At 39.2% G+C, this 27,281-nt stretch overlaps 1 protein-coding gene across 2 annotated transcripts in view; it reads right to left on the bottom strand.

Moving 5' to 3' along the window:
• Nucleotides 1-68: 68 nt before the first annotated feature.
• The window catches only part of slc39a11 (solute carrier family 39, member 11), a 61,161-nt gene continuing 33,948 nt past the window's right edge, over nt 69-27,281 (bottom strand). Inside the window, exons 6-11 of one of the 2 annotated variants that reach the window (XM_088284663.1) lie at nt 16,860-16,995; nt 8,173-8,331; nt 3,767-3,836; nt 2,846-2,944; nt 2,588-2,746; nt 69-2,208 (exon numbers count right to left, since the gene is read on the bottom strand). In XM_088284663.1, coding sequence (XP_088140789.1) covers nt 2,130-2,208; nt 2,588-2,746; nt 2,846-2,944; nt 3,767-3,836; nt 8,173-8,331; nt 16,860-16,995 — 702 coding nt within the window. In that variant the 3' untranslated portion in view covers nt 69-2,129. The remainder of the gene's footprint in view (nt 2,209-2,587; nt 2,747-2,845; nt 2,945-3,766; nt 3,837-8,172; nt 8,332-16,859; nt 16,996-27,281) is intronic. The other variant, XM_088284664.1, reaches the window with a different exon arrangement.

Genomic DNA, 27,281 nt, shown 5'->3' with positions numbered 1-27,281 from the left:
TTTTTTTTTTTTTCATTTTTACGGACCCCCTGGGATAAACAAACATCCAAGATATATGAAATATTTAATGTATTACACAGAAATAATTAAAATAACTGCTGTGTATTTCTATGAAATAGAAAACAAATTGACAAATACATGCGTGCTCAATTACATGCTAAATGCTGTTTTAGCAATAATTATCTGCTTAAATAAACAAAGTACAATAAAGGTTACTGCTAATTTGCATACTTGGTTGAGTGATTCATCATAATTACAGCTAACATTAAATAATATATACATTAAATGACCTTATATCATTCATGTTGAGACTGGTTACATTAACGGAGCTGTTTATTTAAATAAACAATTCACATGTAAATCAGCATCAACACTTTCTTTTTTTTTTTTTTTTTTTACAGAATTGACCATTTTGGCCAGCAGATGGCAGTAGACAGCCCGAAAAGAAGAAGGCACGATTATTGACTTGGGCTGGGCAAATAGTTTTCATCAGCATTATGTCCAAACAAGTCACATTAAATTTGCATATGAAACAGCATATTTACATTGTGATTGTAGTTTAACTTATTTCTTAAAGAAATAATCAGCTGCTTCTTTACAAGCCTGACACAGGCACGTTCCCTTCAAAATATCAAAAGAGCAAATTGTTCCAAGTCCAATATATCACAGAGTTCAAGTATTGCCATCATGAGGTACTCACAGCAAAATTGGAAATTCAAATAACTAAAACAAAGAAAAAGTTGAGAGTAATTTCACTTTTAAGACTGAATGACTCTGTATCAAAATAAGTTGCAAGCTGTTAAAAAAGCGGGACTTTTAAAATTTGCTTTTCCATCTGAAAATACACTTAGGTCGTGATGGATTTTGGACAGCTACAGAGGGTTTTATGATGTCTTCATACATAACCACACGGGACATACTAGTGATGGACAAATGAAGCTTCGTGAAGCCATTTTTTTTTTTTGACCAATGTAGATGACACGCTTGGTTTAAATATGCGGTGGAATTGGAAAGCAAGTGCACCATCAAGAGGAATAAAAAAAATATCTATTGGTGCTTCATTAAGCTTCATTTTCTCATCACAAGCATATTATATTTAGAAATTATTGCCATTTTATGCAAAGTACCTTTATTTGGGGGGGCCATTTAGTAATTATAATGAATTCTTAAAACCTAGAAAAGCTTTTGCAGTCAATGATCAAGTCGATTGTGTTTTTTGTCTTCGCTGAGAAATAAACTTTTAAAGGGAAATAAAGTCAATGTGCTTCTATAATGTATAAAGGAAAAAATTATTACCGTTCAAATAGTTTTGGACCTAAATGAGAGATAAAATTAATTATTACAGTAAATAAAATTGTTGGTACCCTTCTTAGTGAACGAAAAAGTGAAAGTGATCATTTTCAGCTGACAAAAAAGTTCTAATTATTTTTAAAAATCAAAATTAAATCAGACATTGCTTTTGAATTATGTTTAAAAAAACAAAAGTGATGGTACTAATTTAAGGTCACGTGTGGATTTTGCTCTTAGCCATTATTGGGTGTTTTAGGGTCATTATCCTGTTGCAACACCCATGACCTTTAATAACCTTTGCCATTAATGCTCCTCCTGGTCCATGTTTAGTGTGGCACGCACACACACACGCACACACCCCCACACACACCCCCGCACACACCCCCGCACACGCACACACACCTCGTCACCAAACTTGCTTGAACATGTCGCTATGGTTATTTTCATGAGTTTGATTTTTAAACCAATTCTGTTGAACCCCCTCATTCAAAAACAATATCTGATTTTTTTTTTTTTTTTTGTTTTCTCCAGTTATTTCCTACGGCCAGTCGGATTTTTTTTTTCATTAACAGAGGCGCAATAACAATTTTACGTCCGTCATTGCGTAGCATGACCACTTTTAAAGGATAAACGGCACCTATCAAATGTGACATTCGGGATGATGTCACATTTTCGATTGCCATGGTAACGAGTTGCACTGAAGGAAAGTGGTCAGCTAATTATTTACTTTTGAACAAAAACGTGACTTGGTCCCCTTCTTTGACACTGAGGTCAGGTATGTTGTGGTAATGCTGGCTATGGAGGCTGTTTGTTGACACGGTGCCGGTCGCCACGGTGATTCAGCCCAGCCCCACGTCTAGTGACATCATTACGATAAAGCCCAAGATTGCGGTCCAGGAGGCCAGCTTTCCGTTCCCACTACGGACAAAAGTGGAAAGTGAACATTTGGATGTTCGTTTATCATTACAATATTTGTCCGAAGTGTTGATGTGAACAAGTGAGTCCTCCCTTTAAATTTTTTCCATCTTGCACGAACCGCGTTGATATATGTGGACGTTTCCATTCGATCAGAGAATACTGAGGAATTTAGCGCCTGTTTTCAGAATGTGGCCATGTGACGTTCGCAAGCTGAGCCGTGATTGGCCGTTACTTGAGACATGTCATTTTCAGCAAAATGGCCGCCCACGGAGATGGATTAAAAATTTGATTCCACGATACAATATTAATCAGAATGCCGTGTTTTCACTCGTGGGCCGCGTAGAACATTTTTGGGTCGACTTCCCCTTTAAATCCTCACCTGACTTGAGCCTCAGGTATGATGTCATCCACCACCACGTAAACCATCGCCCCGGCGGCAAACGCCAACGCGTACGGCAACAGAGGTTCGGCCAACACCACGGCGACGGCGCCCAGCATCCCAGCGATGGGCTCCACCATGCCGCTGAGCTGCCCGTACCTGCGATGGTGATCGGAAACAGTCGCAAAGAATGAATTCTCATTTCTGGCTCCCGACTGAGTGTGCTTAATGACTCATGAAGAATGTGTATGTTTTCACCAGAAGGCTGTCCACGTTGAGACGCCTGAGCCTCGAAGTGGCAAGCTGACCGCGAGGCCTTCTGGGAAATTCTGGATGCCGATACCAACAGCTAAATTCCTGCAGGGATTACAAAAGTGCAGATAATTGATTTCTTTTCTCCCCCAGTAGTAATCATCTACTACTCGAATTTCTTTTGTAACCAAGAGACAGGTGCATTGAAGTTGCAGAGTACATCGAGGTCTGGAATGAGCAGATTGAAGGCTCAATTAAGAAGACATGTTCCTTTTTTGACCACTATTGACCTCACAAAAACAGTTTTGGTGCGTTGCAGTATCATATCCGAGCACTAGAGGGCGACAGCACACAATGAGGCACATTTACAGGAAACAGGTACAGACAGCTGGATCTTGTCCCAACTGACTTTAACTTACCCAGAACTGATCACCAATCAATAGCAGGTCACATATTGTATCAGTAAACAATTATTTAAACGCACATTCACTCCGACGGACAGTCTACGAACCGAACATGAACACGTGGGAGTAAGCCAAACGGGAAAGCCCAGAGCACGCATGCGGAGAAAGTACAAATTCCATACTGGGAGAGCAGAGCAGAGAATCAAACCCAGAATCTCAGACTGTGATGCAAAAATGATATACATCATACACCTCTGTCATTTACTGGTCGTAAGTTATTTATTATTATTATTTTTTTGGTGAAATGTTTTGGATTTTTGTTATACAGCGCATGTTGGGACATAAATGTTACATAAAAGTTAGAAGCGCAGAGGAAATCAGCAAAATGAGGGCAGAACCAAATTTTTATGAATAAGGCCGGGAGGGTCGAGGTCGTGAGGGTACCTAGGGGACTGACTTTCAAAAAAGGGTCAATTGCCCAGCTCTGCAATTGAAGTTGTATCTGATAACCAACCGGCCTTACCTGGCACTCTCAAGCGTTGCCGATGACGTCTTCCCGATGGCGCCGAATCCAACCCCCACAGCTAACCCCTCTGCGGAAAGATGACCATGAGTTCGACATCGCGCAATGTGACGCCTTGGCCTTCCTTTTTTGAGCTCATTACAATTTCCATCAAAAAGAAGACAAACACAAGCAGACAGCAGGAGGGCAACTTGCAAATTGGGAAAAAAAAAAAATGCAAATGAGGCAGGAATTATTTACACGGTGTGCATGGGTGGCTTAATCCATGCTCTTGAGCTAATTTATTTGAATATATAAATTCTCCCAATTGGCTGTCCTTGTGGAAGGAGAACTATTTACGCCATTGAAAGATCGGCACCTCGCAAAATAAATCATATTCATGACACAAAGAGATGCTTCATTAGATCGAGAATTCATTTTCATTGATGTCGTGCAATCTATTGCAGGGTGACCCGCACCATGTTAAGTCAACAGCTTTGAAAGTCGGCCACATGAGGATTATTAATGCAAATGAGAGATTTTCAGAAGCTTACATTTCCCTTTTTTTTTTTTTTTTTTTTTGTGTGCGGGACCGATGCAGGCTACGATGTCAGAGCAACGTGACATATCTTTTTACTTTCCTTTTAGTGGCAGACTATAATTTTGACTCTCGTCGCCGACAGTTGCACACAACCCGCTTTGAGTGATTTTTCAGGGGAGCAAATCCTCAAATAAGATGTCACAAATCTTTTTTTTTGCTCTTAGGGCAAGTGCAGACATGGCAGACTTAACAGCCTTTGCCACATCTAACTCCGGCTTGTTCTCGCTGACATCTTCTTGTGGTTAGGATGACACATGAGGAGGCTGCAGCCTGCTGGAAGCAGTCAATCTATTTAGGGCAGGTGTGGGCAAACTACGGCGCGGGGGCCACATGCGGGCCGTTAAACGTTTTAATCCGGCCCGCCGAACTTGGGGGAAAAAATTAAATGAATAAACCTTGTTTATGTTTTATTTTCTAAATTCTGTGGTCTGTCAAAGACATATTTTGCTTTCATTCACTTTCATTCAAAATTATATGTATTTTTTTTCCCCGGATGAGGTGAGGTTACCAAAACGCTCCATCCATCTGCTCCTGGTCCGACCCCTCTGTCAAATTTTAGAAATCCATTGTGGCCCGCCAATCAAAAATTAAATTGACAATTAATTCATTAAAGCTCATTCACTACCAGCTCAGGTAAAATGAATGCATTTTTTTTGGCTTCTATACCCGTCAATGGCAGTGAAAGAGTTAAAGTAGCCAAATAATGGTAGGTAGTTTAAAAAAAAAAAACCCACACAAACACTAAGTACATATGACTGATATTATCAGTAGTATTTTACTGGATCCATTCTAGAATTATTACCAGCCTAAAGAGACAGGTGAACAATGGCACGCAGTATATAAAAAAAATCGAAATCAAAGTGGAGACTTAAAAGGAGCCAAATGAAAGATGAAAGCATTTGCGCACAAGCAACCGGGGGAGACGGCAGGATTTTCATCCGCGTGCAGCTGCAGATATCCACCAGCCCGAAGGGCCTCTTCATCATCATCTAACTCCTGTCATTACCTTGGATAACGACACATTGGCTCCAATCTATTCCCCACTGTCCATCCGGCCAGACATAATGAAGCACCCTCATGGGGGAAAGCACTCTTCACTTGCACTCAATTCTCCGGATCCGTCTGAAATGCCACAGGGCCCTGGAAACTCTATTTGCACTTTCCACACTAACGTTGACTATACATTAACGAGGTTTAGTGTTTGGCTTTTGCGACACTTTCCTGAACATGGCTGGATTTTTTTTTATCTTTGACGGTGGAAACCAAAGTTGAATGCCCCTGAAGGCGTATGATTCATATGTTCAGATTTGTGGGTGAAATTTGCGGCGCTTTGTTTTCAATTCGAGTCCCGGGGTGGAACTTATCGCACAAATTAAAAAGATATTAAAAAAATAAAGCTAGTAAAAAAAGAATTTGTGAGGATTTGTGGGAATGGATAGGAATTATTTGTATTTTGTAGCATAATCTCGGTTAAAATAAATAACCAAATTTTATGGTGATGGGTGATCTGAGGAATTGTGTATCTTCAAAGAGTATTTTTATTTTTTTTATGTTAGTCGGTTACAAATTGACTTAAATGTTTTTAATTGGATTATAGTCATAATCACAAATTAATCATTGTTAAAAAAAATAAAAATAAATAAAAATCATCTATTTTATTTCCATAGTTTGCCAACATCGACTGAAAATTGTCTGCCACGTTACAACCCTATAGCAGGGTACACGCATACTTATTATTTTATTTTATTATTATTTTTTTCAACAACTTAACCAATTTTAAAACGTGACCATGTCACCACATGCAACTAAGGAAATCAAAATCTGCGATCAAGGAACAATTCATCTCAGAATACCAAAGAGAGGAGGTGAGGGAAGTGAGGCAGATTTCATCCTCGGGCATTAAACTGCACCAACATTTAAATAATTCAGCCTTTTATGTTCCCTCGTTGTTCTCGTGGCCTAATGCAACAGCTTGAAATATTTGATTTGTGTCACAATTTGTTACCTGTTATGAAATATCGAGCAGTTATTCTGTCCGAGACCAGAAGTCAATGTCATGCTCTGCTCTCTGCTGAATATGATGGCCAGAATTGTACATATTTTCCCCGCAAAATAAGCTCTCCACACGATTCCTTAAGTGTCTGAATGCATCCACCCGTGGAATAGCTGTCTGTCGCGCTCAATCACGGGAGGGAGTCTGACTCTCCTGTTCCTGACAGCTAATTGGCACAACAACAACAACAACAACAAAAAATTCATTCCGGGACATAAATCTCATCCTGCTTGCTCATTTCTGATCAATTGTGTCAGAACGAGTCATCCATCAAAGCGGCGACCTCACTTTTCTGTCAGACTGAAGTTGCGCAGTAACTAATTCCATTCAAGAGGAATTGGCAAATTGGCTTGGGAAAAAAAACAAATTCTGACAATGTTTTATTTTAAAAGCGAAATTGAGTGGTGTTATTTTAAGAATAAAAGGAAATGTTAAAAATTGGACTAGTTTATGTAAAAAAAAAAAAAAAAGAAAATATCACCTCGGGTACCACATTGGCTGCTTATTACCCACCTGACGCTTAACGTGGCTCTTGTTTTTTATTACTCGTTTATTATTATTATTTTTTTTTAGAAATAGCACTTTATATTCACCTGTTGACCTGCTTACTTTTCATCAAAGATAGAATATTTCTATTGAATTAATATTATTTAATACAATACAACTTAATTTATTTAGCACATTAAACAACATCTCAAAACTGAACAAATGCTTAAAGGGAAAGTCAACCCCGAAAAATTATGAGCAATAAAATGTTCTATGCAGCACCACTAGTCCAAACACGGCATTGTGATTAATATTATGTTTGTGGAATATGAATAAAGCAGAATATTCCACCCTTTTTTGCCATCTCAGGGGGCGTCCATTTTGTCACTTCTGTCGACTGAAAATGACATCCCAGTTGCTCAGATCTTAGGGATCGACCAATCACGGCTCACTTCTTTTTCTGAACATGAGCCGAGATCGGTCGTTAGCAGAGCCCTGAGCAACTGTGATGTCATTTTCAATCGACAGAAGTGACAAAATGGCCGCCCCCACGCCTGCAAGAAACACATTGTCAAGAAAATTTTCGGAGTCGGCTTCCCCTTAACTTCCTTTTTAAATGCACAGAAATTAAGAAAGAAATACGATTGTCTTTGGTGATTTCCAAAAGGACTGAATAATTCAGCCGACCTTTTTCCTTTGTCCGGTTAAACAGCTTGTAGTATATGATCCCCGTTCATTGCAGTCGTTTTTCACCGACTACCACCAAATGCCAGTCAGGTTTATCGAGCCAGCCCCATGTAAATTTGAGAACCTCTTTGCCAATCAATTTGCGTTAGTATGCAGCTGGTGCGCCGGTGGTTCAATAGAAAGAGCAGATTAAGGTGCTGAGCTGGGTTTTGCAGTTTCATTTGAGTCATCAAACGCATTTACCACATTGTGGCAAAAAAAAAAAGATGCAAAAACATGAATCGGGGTTTTTATTTTTATATATGTAGACAAAAAAAAAAAATCATTGCTCAAATTTTTTTTAAGCCTTTTTGAGAGTGCAAGTAAAACATAAGCAACTGAGATAATATGGTAGCAAAAGTCTGCACACCCTCATAGGTGCAATGTGACTGGGGCTAATCAGCACACACCTAAAACTATTTTAAGTGCATATGATTAACCACAATTTTTTTTTATTACATTGTGATGCGGTTTGAAGATAGAAAATCAGGTACTTGGTGTGCAAATAAATTTCCCGAGACCCTTTTCAACTGCTTTTAATAGCTCACAGCTTGTTCTCACCTGGAATGTTGTGAATCGTAATGGCGAGGATTAGGAGAAGGATGCGTCTCCAGCTGCTTCCTGAATGGCCAGTTACTTCCACGTGTGTGCTTTCTGTTTCTTGGTCCTCTGAGTTGCCCCAATGAGACGCTCTCTTCCTCGGAAGTTGAAGCCCCTCCTCTGTTTTAATGGGGGAACACAGAAAGATTAAAAAAAAAAATCTTTTTAAATCAGAGGCAATGGTGAAAGGGAGGAACTTATGTCGATGACAGGGAAGATGTCCTAAAAATTATTAAAGTAGGCTCTGATTATTTTTAGAATTATCTAAATAAATGTGTTTTATTACGATTCAATATTCCGTTGGGGGCCACATTGGTGGTTCTCATATCCATCTAGATCAGAGGTATTCAATTAAAAGTCACAGAGGTCCACGACGAAAATTTCTTCCAATTAAAAGTTCCGAACCAAAGTCGGACATTTGGTGATGCCTGATCTAGATGCTTGACAAGTCAGTGAGCATTCAAACACATGAAAAGATTTTTCATGACTGGCACCACTAACCTGCAACCAGTTTAATCGCCAGAGATGCATTTAATCTCAGAGCGCACAGCAAAAAGGGACGGCACACCGACGAGAGTTTTCTGTCACTCAACGGCGGAGACGGCGAGACGGAGGAAAAACCTCACACTCGAAATAACTGGTGCTCCTTTGGAGAAAATAAATAAATGAAGCCTTACGTGAAGCCTGAAAATCTAAAGCATACGGAAACATGGTTTGGTTAAAAGCACAGGTGTCAAACTCAAGGCCCGGGGGCCAAATCTGGCCCGCAACATCATTTTATGTGGCCCGCAAAGGGCAAACAAATCATGTGCATCAACTTCCGGTTTCTAACACCACGTTTAACAACATTGAAATATGATGTACCGCAATTTATTTGTCACCAATCCCCCCCTTTTAAATTATAAATTTAATTGTCGAACAAACAATTGCTTACTGGCTTCTACGATGTGGCACCACCTGTCTTTTCCGTGAAAGTATTAAGTGGTCATTTTCCAAGGTTGCTTCTGTTTTTTTTTAGACTCATTGTACTCCTAATGTGAGGTGGTGCTACACTATATTGTGCCTGAAACAAATCTAAATTATTCATTTAACTATTTTCTCAACATACATAATGCATGCTAATAGCGATTAGCTACTAGCTAGACGCGCTATTGGCCGGGTAGCCATTAACAGAGCTGAAATTGCTGCTGGCGTGGAGATCCATTCCCACTCAGTTGCCCTGGCAACCAGTCCCAGGTGTCGTCAACCACAATTAGACCAGCTGATGTAAAGGGTATCGCTAGCTAACGAGCTAGCTAACTCGCGACTGTGTAACGTGGACAGTTTTTGCAATCTATTTAAACGGGCAAAAAAAAAAAAAATGCACAGACATGCTTGGCCGCGATTAATAAAACCCTTGAATTTTAAGATTTGGTTATGCTGCATGACACACTCCACTTCTTTCGCGATTTAGCCACAAGCTGTGTGTGAAACCTGATTTCAGCATGCATTGGAAATGTTCGCCCATCCCGAAAGAATCAAAGCCATTCTATTAGCAAATACCGCCAAGCACCCTCCTGTTATAGAGGCAATCTGTCATTTTGTATCCAATCTCCTTTCGATTGCAGCTATGGTTGTGCATTTGCGCTTAACAAACAATCCTGCTTTAGCCTTGCAGCAGGAGCTCCCACTTTGTAGCATACAAGAGCCTGACAAGTTGTTGCCGATATGCAATTGTCATATTCATCTTTTATCCTGCACTTGTTTGGTTCAATGCTAAAAAAAAAAAAAAGGCAATTGCAACAGAGCGAAGTAACATTCCCGCCCTGATCAATTTCACATCCTTTTAAGCGAGGCATAATGCATGGGTGACATTATTGACGTTCATTTCATCAATCAGGGTTCGTCCGTTCCATGTTTGTTACTGGTGGCACACATAATCAAATAAAACTTAATGGTTTTAAACGATCCAAATATTTCCATTCAAATCAAATCGATGACAAAATGACCTTTTAAATTGCAACCCGATAAGCCCGGTATCAATCACGACAAAAGAAAAGCAGAGCTCCCCCCCCAAAAAAAAAATCTGAATAAAAGATGCATTCAAGTCCAACATTTGTTTTGACAACCGCCATTCATCACATTTAATCAAGCGAAGATCAGCGACATTATCGGCACCTGCGGAGCTACTGATCATTCCTCTGTAGCGGACCGTGCTGATAAAAAGGCTGCTAAGAAACAAAAGGGATGCAGTCAGATGGAATTAACCTTGCATATTATTACAAATAGAACGGGAAAGAAAGTGAACATACGTTGCTGCCTTCACATCAACATTTTTTTTTTTCCATTTATTTTTATTTTTTTTTACCATGTGCATCTCTGTGTATGCAGTAGTGCAACAAAAGTGATGCTGGAGGGACTCAGTGGATGTCTCAGGTGCCCCCCCCCCCCCCCCCAGTGAAGGTGGACCTCGCTTTGTAATCCAGTCAACCACAAAGTGTTCCCACAATGATGCAAGAGCGCAAATGTCCAAATGCCTCGTTGAGCTGAAGAAATAAGATATAGAGGGAAACTAATGGGTCTACCCCAGTAACGCTACGACGACAAATACGAGAAGAGACAAAAGGAATGGAGATGAGCCAAAGCCTTCGTTGGAGTTTCTGATCAACTGTTCGAGAGCAAAGCTGCAAAGCCATAGGCAACCACTTATTCGCTCCGAGGCATTAAAGATCCACAAATTGAGAGTCGCTTTGGTGAGACAAAAGGAGCCGTCTTCATGTAAGGATGGGAACCCCAGCTGGGTAAAGTTTGGTCCATGCTGTAACTGAAGGCTCATTTGTTCACACTAGTTTTTTTTAAATGTACTGTGCTTAATTCATACCTTCACGTCTATCTTTTTATACTTATAGCTACCGTCTTAAAAGAAACCACGACTGCAATGACATTTTTGCTCCATGTGATTTATTTGGTTGTTAGTAAACAATATTTTTGGGAGGAATACCAGGAAACATATTTCTAACGATTTGTTTTAAAAAATAGAGGTCAGTGGTTGGATTTCCGCACACTGATTTTATCTTGCTGAAACATGTGTGCTTATTACTGCATTACTACAATCCCGCAAGAGGAAATTCTATTTTTAGATTTTTATTTTTTTTTTAAAAAGAATAATCAAAAAAGTAGAATTTATAAGAAAAAGAAAAAATGTAGATATTACTGTATATTTCAACTAGAGGAAGATGAACGTCAGAAAACGATACAGCAGCGATTAAAAAAAAAAAAAGAAAAAAAAAATCTATATTTCAATGTATCGTTCCATCAAATATGAATGACTAAATCTCCTTCTTCTGGAGCATCGAATTAATTATGTGGAAATCTGTTAATTGCGTAATATATATATTTTTTTCCTCTGGGGGAGGAAAAAGTGAAAAATTCTGTTGTTGACGATAATTGCTTTGCTTTTAATACCTGCTGGAGTGGTTTATAGCCTCTGCGTAATTAGCGATTTGGGGTAAAAGAGGACCAAGAGAAAAGGAATTGCCGCTTATGTTCCATTGAAAAGCGCAATTAGTCTCTTTCAATCTCATCCATCACAATCAAGGCCACACAACATTTCCAAACCAAGCGACGCACCAAAAAAAAAAAAAAAAAAAAAAGACAGCGGCCTGTCATTTCAAAGCATTAAGGCCTTACTGTTTTTTTTTTTTAAATTCATAAAACAAAATAAAGCCGCCTAACAACGGCTGCTAAATTCTAGAAAGTGCATGCACAAATCACAAATCCTAAACCAACTCTGATCGATTTTTCTTGACCAACACTAGTTAGAAAAAATATTCTGTAATTCTCTGCAGATCTTACTAACTCAATATTCAACTAAAAACAATTTGTTAGATTTTACCTCATCATCTGTAAGCCGAACTTGAAGGTGTCCAGTATGTGACGACATGATGTACTGCAGTCATTCGCAACCAGTGTGCCAATAAATGAGCAAATTTCACTTAATTGGCCTAAAGAGTTTTTTTTGTAAATCAAAGAATGTGAAATTTTTGTCCGGTGACTTGCCGTGAAAACTTTCCGACTTCAACTCTGTGCCTCGGCTCAACAAATGTAAATCACTGATGTACGTTAATTGTTGCAACCGAACCGGGCCCCAAGTGACACCAGCTGCTTTTGTGAGAAGACACAGACAGTGACAAAAAGTCAAGTATTGCGAGGAAATAATGGCGCCAATGCTTCCTGTGCTTATTGACCAATGTTGCCAGGCAACTGTGACCTTGCTGGGTGAAGCGAAGCCGTGACATAGCTCTCCTCGTTGATGATATCATGGGAAAATAGTGAAGGCCTCAGAACGTCTTCATCAGTCAATGAAAATTGAATTTTCTAATTGAAACAGAGACAGAGACACAAAAGACAGAATGTCCGAGCTTTGTTTTTCGTGTTCACCCCTTTGGTCTAACGCTCACCTTGATCAAAGCGCCTCGTTTGAGGTGCCTAACGGGATTCATTTGTCATTCGGAAGAATGGGCTGAGGCATCGCTGGAGGGAAATTTAGAAAGGGGGAGTAGATTTTACAGCTGCGAGGTTGTTGAATATGACACAAGGCGAGAACCGTTACCTTGATTGTGTAACTCAGCCGCAGAGCAAATGAAATTGATTCACTGTGGAAAGAGTCGAGATTTAAGGCTTTTCTTATACGGCCGCGGGCGACGTCCTCGCGCTTGTCACCGCGTCAATGTGGCGCACGGTCTGCCTTCACGCTCTCGTCGTTTTGAAAATGTACCGTGGTTTCGATCCAAGTCGGCTGTCGTTTCGGCTGATGCTCGCTAGGACTCTGCGGGATGTCATTTCATCTGCATGTTGTGGCCAATTCCCAAAGCCGTTTTTTGCTTTGCGAAAGAAAGAACCAAGCGAAACAGATGGAGCTAGATGACCCGATCAACTCGATCCATGCTTTCTCTTTTTAAACATGCCGATTTTGTGGAATTTTGCCTGGAAAACTGATTACATCGCCGCAGCATGTGACCAAATCACGAGAGAATGCGCGCACTCCACAGATGTTGCCAACGGTCACGTGCCCGTGTCTATTAGGGCGTATCAAGAAGCCTTTACGTGACAAGTAGAATTTAATATATCTGGCCGGCAGTTGTCCAAATTGGCGCTCGGCACTCTCCCATATACGTCGATGCTAGCTAGCACGCAACGCAAAAAATAATGCTACGAATGTTAGCCAATTAGGAAGCGACCTGTTGCGCAATGCCTTCGAAAATATGAAAGACTGATGCCCGACATGTCGTGATGGTTAAATGAAGCTTCATGAAGCGCTTGTGATATTTTCTAACTCCTCTAGATGGTGCTCTTGCCGAAAGCTAGCGCAGTGGAAATGTAATATATTTCCACAGGATCTTTTAATCAAGAGAGCCTCGAGGCGTCATAAAGGATCACAAGCGCTTCATGAAGCTTCATTTGTTCATCACTCACGACATGGCCTGGCAAAATGCAGTCAAGATTTACTCTGATCAAAATTGGTGCATCATTTACTCATTTGAAAAGATAGGTTAGCTAGCGATAGTTCTGCCCACGGCCTTGTACAAAAAGGATTTATTCATTTATTCATATTCTGCACAGCGCCTTGTTTTATAGTACGTCGTTTGACGTGCGGAAGTCAGTGCCACATATTCTATTCAACTGGGAGAGTTAAGATCCTGTGCATGGCATCTCGGTTCCAACATTTAGAATACCAGAATGGGACAAACTATAAAGTCGGAGTCGCCTGGACACGAAAACAATGGAAGCGGCACCACTGGGATATTTGATTTGTTAAGTAGTAAAATCTAATTTTCCACACAGGAAAGGATGGAAATACAGATTTAAGTAATTTCAGGGTTAAACTGTTGCTATCGTAAAAACATTATTACTTGGCGACTTCACTGAGGGGGGGGGGGAAGCGTAACGCGCTCCGCTGTGTGCATTGTGTTCTTTTTCCTTTAACGTTGTTGTCGACTTGCCATATGACCTTGAATAGTCATGATTACTTTTCCAACATTTAACACGTTTTGGTCCGACGAAAAGCATGTTCATCGGTGCTTATGTTCGGCTTGAAAGGTTCCACATGTAGAAGCGTTAAGTCAGTGATGCGGTTACGTTAACTGAGCCATAAAATGACTCTTCGTTTATAACAAGTGAATTAAGTAGATTCTCATGTATCGGATACTGTGTATCTTTTTGGGACTAAGAGACTCTAAAAAGAAGAGGAGGAAAAAGTGAATTGATATGAGAATACAAACCATCCGCATTCATATACCACACATTTAAATCGTCAAATTTCCCAATATTTGCTTTTCCTTCTGTGATGGCTGAAAAAAGAAGGGAGTTTAGACAGAAAGGTTTTAAATCACTAAAACAACACAAGTCAGAAGAATAAGGTGAGGCCCGGCATCACCGATCACCTTGCCATCATTTAAACACACCAAAAAGCTTCCAAAATGCAAAAGATCCCAAAAGAGAATTCAACTTGAGAAATGCCAAATGGAAGTACGGCGGCTTGATGAAACCAACGTCAACATGGGAAGACCCAAAGAGAAAGAACGGAGCAGTTAGAACACAAAGCGCTCGCGTTGTCGGACGACGTGACTGCTAATGAAAGTAATGATATGAATTCTGACGTGCATGTTGGGATATATAATTGTGTTAAATTTTGTACTGGTTAGGAGTTATATACACATATATATATATATATATATATATATATATCTATACATATACATATATACATATACATATACATATACATATACATATATATACACATATACATATATATACACACATATATACATATATATACACACATATATACATATATATACACACATATATACATATATATACACACATATATACATATATATACACACATATATACATATATATACACACATATATACATATATATACACACATATATACATATATATACACACATATATACATATATATACACACATATATACATATATATACACACATATATACATATATATACACACATATATATATATATATATATATATATATAAATAATAATAATAATATTTATTTATAATTATCATATTATTATATATATATATATAATAATTATATAATATAATATTATATATATTATTATAATTATAATTATTATGTATTTTTTCATTTAAAATCCATGTTGCACAAAATTCACTTTTAAAAGAGGACGTACACGCAGACTAACCTCCCTGTAGAATAATGATAGAAAACTGATTAAAAGTCATGTATAATGAAAACCCACCTTGAGACAATAACCAATAACCGTGCAGCGCAAAATTGCATCCTCACATAATTACTTGCCCCCCCCCCGACAGTGCCAAATAGTGTCGATGTAACACCCAGATGGAAAGAATTGTTGACAATGTGAGCCCTGAGGGGGTCAAATGAGCCTTCTTGGCTGTCAGCATGACAAGACTGAGTGACAAAGCAGCTGTGTCGGTCGCGGCGAGGGGGGGGGGGGAGCGTTTTTGGGGAATAATATAAAAAGCTACTCCGATCTGACGAGTGTTTAAGGCGAAGAGAATCATCAGCACTTGTTGCAATGGCTTGATTTTGCAGCGCAGGTGGGCAGTTCAGAGAGGCACCTTTGAGCAGACATTAAGTGGATATTTGCATCAGCCAAGACTGAACAGCCAGAATCAATTTAGGGATTTAGATGTAGGTGAGGAAAATGATGTTAAAGGGGAGAGTTAAAAAAAAAAAAAAAAATTGCAAAAATCTAAATCTAAAATCTAAATATTTTATACTAACGGGCGCTGAAAAGGCAGCAAGCAGTCATGCAGGTTAGAAATTCAAGTCAGTTTTTTTAACAGATTATTTACATATCAATAATATCTATTAGCAGTTTTCATACCTGTGTATATTAAAAAAAGAAAAATTTAAAAAGCCTCCACACTCAAAATTTTTGTCACACAAAAAAAATGAGGGTCACTTTAACAGTGCATCAACTTTTATCATTTATTATTACTTAATTTATTTATTTGGGCATTTTAACATTGTGGCAAAATGCATCGTTCGATATCCACCGGCACCCATCCATTGATGTTTCTGCAGCACATAATTACATTTAACTCATATTTATAGAACTGGACAATTCACTTCCTAATATATATTGGCTCATTTTCAAATCTTGAAGCAATTACATAAAAGTAAGAATGTCCTGTCAATTGCTCTTGGTCTTTTTTCCACATAACTATGATTGGGGTCTTTTATTAATTTGCCCAAATTTTACTTGCACTATACGTACTTTGAGTTATTTTAGCCAACTACTTTTTATTTCTTTACTTTGTTTCAATTTTTTTAATTTATTTTTTTAATGTTCACCTTTTAATTCCGTCAAGCACATTGAGTTATCATGCGACAGGCGTTATAACGTGACGCTTTATGTAATGTATCGGATGCTGAAAGCCAAGACCCCACGAACCGAACCCAACAAAGTATTGGATAGGGTCGCAGAAACAGAAAGATCAGAAATGTTAAAATGTTAGGACACAAAACAAGAAAGAAGCCATCACAGAAGACCGCGACAAATGTCTGAACAGCTTTGCATGCGTCTACAATGGTGATGTTTTTTTTTTTAGGTGGTGGGTATATGAAGGGTGGCTTGCCTGGAAGAGGTCCTGCTCTACCTAACTTGATGGCTTGAGAGTCGGAAAACGGATAAAGCTGCTCCTCCTCTTTCTCTTTGACTATCTTGGATTCCGAAGCGAGGGCCAAAGCAATGTTGGGGTCGGCAGAAACACCCTGCGGACAAATGAAAAGTGACATTTAAGATGGACATGGAGAAAACCATTTTCAGCAGAGCATCATTTGAATGGATGGATATGTCGTCATCAGAACCACACATTCGATTTTCCTTCAACCTGTTTTTCAAAGATCACTTCTACTTGTTTAAATTGTGATGAGAAAAAAAAAATTAAACATTTCGTCTCCGTCTCGATGTTTGTTTGTGGCTCTTAGCTTATTGCATGGGCAAGCAGCAATGAAGCATGAATGAAGCTGAAGTCATGAATGTGACACAAAGGAAGAAAAAACAAGAGTATGTATGCTCGAGCATGAAGTAATGAGTGCGCTGGGAATTGCGCGTGTTCTCTCAGCCGTGCAAATCGATTTTAGTCATTTCGACATTGAGCCCTTCGACAGTTTGGGTTATTTGGAAATAGGTTACGATGACCTGTTAATTGATTTGAAAAATAATCAGAATGGGATTTTTCGACAATCGCGCCGTTTGAGGTCAAGCAAGTTTTGTATTCATGCGATCGTGGCAGCGATTTTGTAAGGGGAAAATTAATTAAGCAGGTACAATATGGAATCAAGATGTATTGATCTATAATCCAATTTCAGTGTACCATTCACAATGTGTACGATTTTAAATACACTCGGACATTTTCTATAGCACTACCTGAGTTGACTTTTTTTTCCGTATAATTTCGGATACAGCTTGCTATTTACCTAAAATGGCCATTTTAAAGCATCATATATTCACACCAACAATTTCAGAAATAGCCATCAGAGAACACAAGACTCCTTTTGTATTGTCACTTTGCCAGACCTCCACTTGAAGTTTTAAAAAGCTCTTCAAAGAAAAACAAAAAAAAAAAGTGGATGAATACCTGAAAACAGCAATTTTATCCATTACGAGAGCACTTTGAAAACGCCACGTACTATTTCCGACTTGCTTTTCATTTGAACCAACAACACAACATTATGCAACCGTCCATCCTACATCAGCCTTAATGGAGAAGGAGAGCTCACAATCACCGTTATTAGAGAAGCCTTTGACATTGTGAACAGAACAGCGGCAAATGTATTCAAAGTATTTGCAGCTACAAAAAAAACAAACAAACAAAAAACTAATTTGAATGCTGATGCATGCTCAGTTTCCTTTTGGCAAATTATTAGTTATCCTATCGCTTCAATTCAGATGACAATAGCGGTGTGCTAAAATTATTTCATTGGCTAGCTTGCGTTAGCCTCCGCGTATATGTGAAGGCTTAAAATGACAGCATTTTTCTTTCCTCAGGTTAGATACTATTAGTCACATTGTTTTTAATTATGTGACTGGTCCTGCGACTCATACTCGGGTACGCACCAATAAAAAAAATAAATAAATAATTCAACTATCATAGCATAGTGCCTAGTAATTCACAAGACACTCTCTACGGCTTATTGTCGCTTAATAAAGAAAACACTAAAGTCAATAAATTAAATCCAAAATATTAAGACGATTTGAGTACTTTTGAGATGAATTTCGGTGACAGTTTTCTGACAGCCCGGTCCGCATCGTCTTAGTCAGGCCCCCCGAGCTGGTGTTCTAAGATTTTCATCTTTCTCTCCCAAACGGCCAATGTTCTGCCATGGTGTTCTTGGCGCATTGATACTTAGCCACGTGTGGCTTCTAGCAACCGGGGGGGGGGGGGGGGGGGGGGGGGAATCAGGAGCTAACGGCACTCCGCTGCCAAACGATGTGGGCGTGTTTGCGCTGGTATATCATTAGTGCAATATCCTTTGTGGATAGGACATTATGCAAATGAAGTGCAATTAAAAGGTGCTATCAGTGGCTGCAGTGTGTTCGTTGTGAATTTGGCCCAGAGTTTCCCATCTGGGAGGGGTGAGTGGGAGGTCTACTGCCCTTGGTTGCGAGTTTTGTAAAATAACTATTCACACACAAAAAAAAAAAAATGTGACTTTTTTTTTTCTTTTTTCTTCATGATGCATTTTTTTCCCAAGACCATTTTAAATGGTGAATGGCAAACTTCCCCCCCCGCCCCCCATTTAAAATTAGGACTATTTGGAAACCTGGAAATTCAATGCTTGCTTTCCAGGATATCTCAAATTATGAGGAGCAGTGACAAAGTGAGTCGAGCCAACAAACAGAAGATATGATCCGCAAATATAGCAGCCGTCATCATTTTATTTTTATTTTCAATCAATGATTTAAGATGGACTCATCATTGATGACAGCGTGATCCTCAGTGCACGCGTGTGTATGAGTCTGTGAGCATGGCTAATGTTAATGCAAATGACACCCCTTCAGATGATGAAGATGCCAGACTCTTAATTAAAGAGCTTTAAAACCGGCGGAGATGAAAGTAAAATTTAGAACGCACTGACATTTAGAACACACACACACACACACGCGCACACATAGGTAAGTGTAATAGGGTGGAAATCCTGTTGACATCAACAAGGGGGATTGGGATAATTATGATGACGTTAAAAGCAGGATCCTGAAAAATGACTAATCAGAGAATATAGTGTGACAACCGTTATCATTTCAGCATATATTTTTGTAAAATATTTATTTGATGATGTGCGGCGAGATTTTAAAAATGTGCTTAGACTCAAAAGAATTGGGCCATAAAGGGACCTTAGTCAATTCTCTGGGTCATTTTGTGCAAAACGACCTGAAGTTGATTCAAATTGACTGAAGTAACAGGTCAATCCTTTTTGACGCAAATTGAGTTATTTTGGACCCGGAGTGCAGGTTGAGAAACACTGGATTTTGAATCAACAAGTATTTCAGAAAAAATATTGCCGGGAGGGCACCAAAACAACAGAACAATACCTTACCACGTCTTGTTGGCATACTAACAAAAGTGGGTGGAGCTTGAGACAAAGCCGTCTGTTAAAGGGGCAGTCAACCCCCCAAAAAATATTTACAATAAAATGTTCGATGTGCCTTTACTAGCATGGCGTTGTGATTAATTCATTTGCGGAATATGTGCGAAGCAGCAAAATTGGCCCATCTCCGGGGCGGGCCATTTTGTCACATTCTGTCAACTGAAAATGACAACAGGGCTCAGCTAACAACCAATCGCAGCTAAGCTGAGTAATGCCTGGTCGTTAAGGGAGCCTTGAGCAACTGCGACATCATTTTCAGTCGACAGAAGTGAGAAAATGGCCGCCGTATTGTATTTGTATACACAAAGCATCCCAAGTCCATTTTTTGACAACCTTTTGACTTTTTGATGCCAACTGTTAATTAAAAAAAAAAAAAAGTGTATCGCAACAACCTATCAAGCTATCCTTTTAACACTTCCGCAATTGACTGTTTTAAAGTTGACCAAAAACTCACAAGACCGTGACGGCAAATTCAAGAACCAACAACCTTAATAAATGAACATACCACAAGCCTGTAAGTATATTTTAAAATAAACGTGAAGATCAACATCCAATTAAAAATGATTATCACACCATGTTTCAACAAATACAAAAGTTGGCTATGATTTGAAGAAAAAGTTGAAGAAAACACAAGAGGATGAAAACCGAGTACAAGTCCTGAAACACACGCAAATTAATTGAGCCAAACACACGGCAGGAAATGGGCTGGCGAGGTTAATTAGAGGGATACCTGCAGGAATTCATGATTCACGATAAAGGCTATATGTGCTTGGATGCAGCAACAAATCTTAATCAAGCTGACTACAGAAAATACAGGACTGAGTGTTCATTTGAAAATCTCGTGCAAATTTGCCGAGGATCCTTTTGGACGTCTCACAAAATCCTGGATGAGAGCAAAACAAAAACAGGTACACGGTGTCTTAATAAAAGGCCTCAGACATTCCGTCGTCGAAACACAAAACAAGATGAATTACACGGTAATTAACTTTGACGCTTGTTAGTGCGGTTCTGTCTCAAGAAAATCAGTTTTTTTTTCCACTGTCTCTTATTTCTAAATTAATTAATCAATGTGGCTGACTTCCCAGTTGCGCATGAAATAGATTAATTTTAAAATGCAAGCATAGTAAGAGTTAATCACACTTTCCTTTTATTTTTCATTTGTCAAATCTGCCTCTGTTGCTAAAAATATGGAACACGGTGCAGTCATTCTGTTGCGTTATTGCGCTGTTGTATGATGTTTCTATTGCCAGGGGAAAATGTGACGCATGTTGAGATTGACAGATGGGCCCTCGGGCGCCATCCCAGATTGATCCCATTTTGTCAAAGCACTCACTTGATTTCCTCCGACTCTCTTTGTCTACGCGTCCGCTTACAGACAAAGACCGTTGAACAGAACAGATTCTACTAAAATGAGCAGCAGACCGCGTTCCTCAATAAAATGGATCGATTCATGTTAACATAAGACTGTTATGAGCAAAATAGGTTTTTTATTTAAAGCGGAAGTCCACACACACACACACAAAAAAAATCTTAGATTAATATTGTGTTTACAGAATATGAGTCAAGATGTAAAATCCACCTGTCGAGGCGCAGCTCGGTTGGCGGCCATTTTGTCACTTCCGTTGACGGAAAATGACATCACAGTTGTTCAGGGATCAGCCAACGACCAATAACGGCTAAGCTGCAGATAACAGGTGAGCCATGATTGGTCGTTACCTGAGCGACTGTGAGGTCAATTTCCCTCAACCAAAGTGACAAAATGGCCGCCAACTGAGCTGTGCCTCGACAGGTGGGTTTTACTGCTTGACGCACATAAAACATATTAATTGAAATCAATTTTGGGGTTGACGTCCGCACGTTAAGTGTGAATAATGACAGAACCTTTGCCTTGATCTGCAAAAGGCAAACCAATGATAGGAGCAAAGGCTAAGTATTCCCTGGGTGAAAACAGCCGCGAGGCCAACTTTGATCTCAATATCGAGCCATGAAAGCAGGGCTGAGAGCTTCAACTCAGCCAAGCAAGTGAAAAAGACTGCGTGCATGCCCAGAGGAATACTTTCTACCACAGACAGTCTCTGCCGAACAGTTTGGCGACATTTAGCCGCTTGCCACGGGTCATGGAAAACAATCCTGCTTCGATGTGACAGCGGCGCCTCAACATCTTCAGCTTGTCTGCGACTAAAGTGTCAAGACACCTAAAGACTAATGAAGCGGTGAATTGTTATGCATTAACCTGAGGCAATAGACAGCCAATTAAAGTCTGACTTCCTGGATCACATAAATAATCTCATACAGAGTCGATACAAACTCGGTTTGTAACATACTGTCGTCCTAATGAAGGGGCGCTAAATAAAAAATGTGGGCTTTTAGTTTTGAAAAAGAATTGTTTCAACTTTCTGCTACTGGTTTATAAATCAATAATAAATAATATAATAAAATATAATAAAATATAATAAAATAAATATAATATAATAAAATAAATATAATATAATATAATATAATAAAATATAATAAAATAAAATAAAATAAAATAAAATAAAATAAAATATAATAAAATAAAATAAAATAAAATAAAATAAAATAAAATAAAATAAAAATTAAAATGAAAATATAAATATAATAATACAATAATGAATATAAATGGCCCAGAAAAATTATTGGAGGAGGAGGAGGCCCGGACCGTTCCGCCCCCGGGACGGACTGCCCAGCTCTGTGCAATACATACACAGAGATAGAGAACCCGTGCAGAATTTCCATTGGGTGTCTGAGGGCCACTGAGTTTGCACGGTGACATTTCAGATAACAATGATTATTCAAAAAAAAAAAAAAAAAAAAACGCAGACGACAGCCACCGCGGTAGGAAAAACACAGAACCCACACGGGCGCGCTGCCTTTTGTAAAGTGATATTCAATATGGAGCATGAGCTCCGTGTACATGTGCGTGTGAATAAATTAGGTGGAGAGACACCGCCGGCTGCGTGAATCATCGGGTTATGCAGGACCTTTGCTACCTGGCCCCTGGGGTTACATTCACACACAGCCAGCAACCATTAACGATTAACAGCAAATACTGCACGTCCTTTGCAATTGATGAGGGGACGTCATGCAGAAAGGTTCAGAAAGTTCATCTACATGTAGCGCATTCAGAACCACCGTTTGCCAAGCAAGAGAAATCCATTGAATGCAAATTAGGCCATATAATAAATAGAAGTAGAATTTTTTGGTCCAAATATAGATGCCAAATTTCATAATTGTCCTATGATGGAAAAAAAAAAAAAAGAGTTGCCACCACACACCAGGTTTGTATGCTGCTCCCGCACTAGGAAGGAGGAACGCGACGACAAACAGAAGTGACGCAAGTCTCATGCTACCATTGCACACAATTACATAACCATGATGTTTTAATGTGTGTCATGCCCCGCAGGTGTATATCGGCCTTAACGCTAGCTAAGTGTTTGTAGCAGCTTCTTTTTCATATCAGTGCACTGCAAAAAAATGCAACACTGCAGGATTTCAACTAAAGTGCGCATTGTTCTGAATCAATAAATAAATAAATGAAATGAGTGCCATACTCCAAGTCAATCACCAGATCTGAACCCAATAGAGTATGCATCTGACGTCCTGGAGAGGAGACTGGAGGGAGAAACCGCCATATACAAACAAGATCTAAAAAAAATAAAAAATAAATAAAGTGTACAGTCTGGTGACGTCAATGACGCAGTTCTGGCAAATAAGGGTCTGTCCCAATTCTTTTGCTCACTTGAAAATGGGCGGCTTCAAACAAAGGTTACACTCTCCTGAGTCATTTAACATATCAAGATGTAAATACCACAAAATAAAAGCTGGACATCTGAACTTTTATCTGTGCTTTATGAGGAATAAAATGAAGCTTCATGAAGCACTTGCGATATATATATTTTTTACTCTGCTAGACGGTGCACTTGGTTTGTCTGCTGCGCACCCAGTCAACCGCACACAACAGTAATCCAGTGCAGCTCAACGCAAGAATCCATTTAAATCATGACGCAAACCTACCAGTGCCGTCAATTACACGCACAAATTCCCACCCAATTTCACCTCTTTACCAACTAGATTTGCAAAGAAAGCATTACGGCATGTCAGCATGTTAACGCGTTGCGTTTTCAAAACAGCCCCCAGCATTGTAGTTTAAATTTGGAATTCGTTCCGCTCGCACCGTTTCAATGAAATGAGCCATCTGGCTTGTCAGGTTTGCCACGACTGGATAATGAGCTGTTCCAATTCATTACGCAACCCGTCCAATTATAGGAATTTATGAAGAGCAACTGAAGCCAAGGTCAGAGTTTATATCCAGGTATATAATAAAAATAGAGAAGTCGATTCTGCCTCATTTTAAAAGGCCTTCAGTTCCTCGACACGTTTCTTTTATTTGTCGAAATTGGCCCATTATGTTATTTTGTATTCAAGACAGACTTGAATAGAGAAGAGGTTGCACAAAAAAGTTCTAATTAGTCTCTTTAGTTGTGTGAATGCTTGCTTTATTTAGAACCCAGGGATGACAGGTGTGACTAGAGGTCACTTAAGTGTTTTTTTTTTTGTTTTTTTGCACAAGATCATCAGATGTGAGATGGCAGATCTCGACAACGAGACAGTTATTCGGGATGGCGGCTGCCACAATGAAGATTCACAAATGACGCTTGAGCCAAGTGGGTCAGAGCGAGGGCTGCCGTCTGCGTGTTATTTCAGATGTGGTGGCAAGCGGTACTGGTACATGTGAGGCTTGGTGCTTAGAAAGACAAAAAATTACTCTGTCAGCGAGATCATGGGCCGATTGTAGCACATTAAGTGAGCCATTTTGATCTCATGATATAAGGGTATTTTTTCACATATATTACACTCACATGATTTAGATACTCGTCAATTAATTTTGAAAAATGACACCTCGTGGAGTCAATTTGGCACAGTGAGCTAGAGACTGAAAGCGCGGAGGCCGACAGAATGTCGCAAACATTTTAAGACTGAAGCTCTGCTCGGGAGGTTAAGCGCTGCGACAAAGCTGTCGCGTCTCTAAATTGAAGCAATCATGCATTGGAACAGGAAGTCCCGAGCACTGATTGTATTCATTTGCAGCTCCAGCTCCTAACGCAAGTATGGCACCAATAATGTGCAGACAGAAAAGACACACAACACACAACAGCACATACAAAACATTATTATTATTACGAAGTTCTACATCGATCCAAAATTCGTACATCTTTTTCATTAGACACGAGAAAATCCGGATAAGGCCTCTTCGTAATGTGAATAAAAATCAACTATGTTTTGAATATCAACCAACGTGACTGCAGCGTCGACGGAAAAGATGGTCTGATGTCGACGTTTGGCATATATTTAAGAAAGCTCATCATAAAGGTCAATTAAAAATGATGATGCAACGCATATCACTCCCACTTCATCCACACAACACGCACTGGCAACTCCTCATCGTTGCTATTTGATCACAGCATGATTTAATACGAGGTCGAGCGTCATTTTGTCTCGCCATTTTAGCAAAACTAACGAAATAAAGTCAGCTCAACTCTTTTTGGACGAGGGATAAAGAAAGCCAGCGAATGTATTGTCAGAACAAGAAAAGAAACAGAACCCTATTAGATGGAAGGGGCCGCTTTGGCAGCAGTTGTGGGAGCGGAGCAATAAATTAAAAAAAAAATAATAAAAAAAACACACACACACACACACACACACACACAAGGAAAGCGGATCAATTCTGCTCAACAATCGTACAGTATCAGAAGAAGACAGTCTTGTATATATTTTAAAAAATTAATAAAAAAAAAATATATATATATATATTTAAATTAAATATATATTTAAATTAAATATATATATGTATATAAATTAATTAAATAAAAAACTATATTTAAATTTATATATATATATATATATATATATATATATATAAATTAAATTAAAATAAATATATAAATAAATTATTACGGCTGGCCATTAGCCGTAAGCATGTTCCGTTTTTTGAGCGCGCGCTAATGTAGCCGTCGACTCATGTTGTCTCTTGACACTTATCAATAGCGAGATTCATTATCCGTTCATAGCACGTTGCTCTCCAACCTGACGCACTTCTCGCCACACTTCTGTGAAAAGATGGCCGTCCACCTAACTACTTATTTGCTCTTCCATACTCTGCATTTCACATTAGCGATTGTTAGTATTTGCATGCTAAGCGCCGCCTCGTCCGCCTTTAGCGAAAGCGTTACCCGTAACCAGTTTCGAGTAAAGTTCCTGTCCTTTAGTTACAGAGCCTCAACTTTCACCCCGAGTAACCATGACGAAATATTCAATTTGCTCACTCCAGTATAAGACGACTCAAGACACGGCAAACAGTGACGATGCAATGTGTTTGCTGTGCGCTGCTCATTGGTCATTCTGTCCGGTTGGTCAAATGGTTCTTCTACACGACAGAGCGGGAACCCCGCATCAGCTGATATATTGTGAACCATGACATCAGCCTCCATTTGTTGGGGAAAGTTCTTATGAGGTGAAATACAAACGAGAGTGCTGAAGGAAAATAACTCTGAGTAGATTTTATTGGAAGTGTCAGCAAAGACATTATACTTAAATATATGCCAGCAGTAAAACTTTACACATACTTGAGGTGCCAAGGGAAAGACATCTTTTCATGTCAGAAAAAAAAAAATCTGTATTGTTAGCAAGACATGCTAACAACATACAGGCGTCAGGTAATCATCACCAACCAACGACTCAATCATGCTCGCTGTCCTTTTCACCCCCCGCTTGTTAACACCTAACCCGTTTTTTGTTACCTTATCACCTTATCCTCCTCACAATCTATCTTTTTTCCCCCTCTCAAGAGTTCTTTTCATTCGGCTTTGGTGTTTGTTGAGGAACCAGTAAAATTGGCCACCAGCAGCTGTCCAAACACGGATGGCACCATTTGTGTTTGTGTTCAAGACCCCCCAATGTTCCCAGTTGATTTCAAGCTCGCTATTATCGCAGCTCAACATTTCCCTTACAGTCACCATGGAACCAGGTAAAGAGAGAGCAGATGTAAGAGGAGAAAAATGAGCAAATATGAAGACAAAATGGAAAAGGGAAGAGGGGAAACATGGAGAAAACATCCAGTGGAAAAGGGAGTTCCACCACAGCAGGTATTCAAAACTGCTTCATTGCGGAGACTGACGAAAATGCCTCGACCAACACTCAAGTTAACCACGTTTGAGTAACAAAACTAAATTTCTATTTAATTTAATAATTTTTATTTATTTATTTATTTATTTTTGGGGGCGGACGAAAAACTCATGCAAAATATGCATGTGATACAACTGTATCTGACGGTCATCTGCATAGCAACGGAAGGAAAGTCCATGTTTTCGTAAGATCAAGCCTAGGGG

Source organism: Idiotropiscis lumnitzeri, chromosome 20 (assembly GCF_059441095.1).
Source record: "Idiotropiscis lumnitzeri isolate Australia: NSW breed Sydney's pygmy pipehorse chromosome 20, RoL_Ilum_1.0, whole genome shotgun sequence".
Classification (NCBI taxonomy): domain Eukaryota; kingdom Metazoa; phylum Chordata; class Actinopteri; order Syngnathiformes; family Syngnathidae; genus Idiotropiscis; species Idiotropiscis lumnitzeri.
Note: the sequence above shows the minus strand (reverse complement) of the source record. Positions and strands in the feature narration are given on the sequence as shown.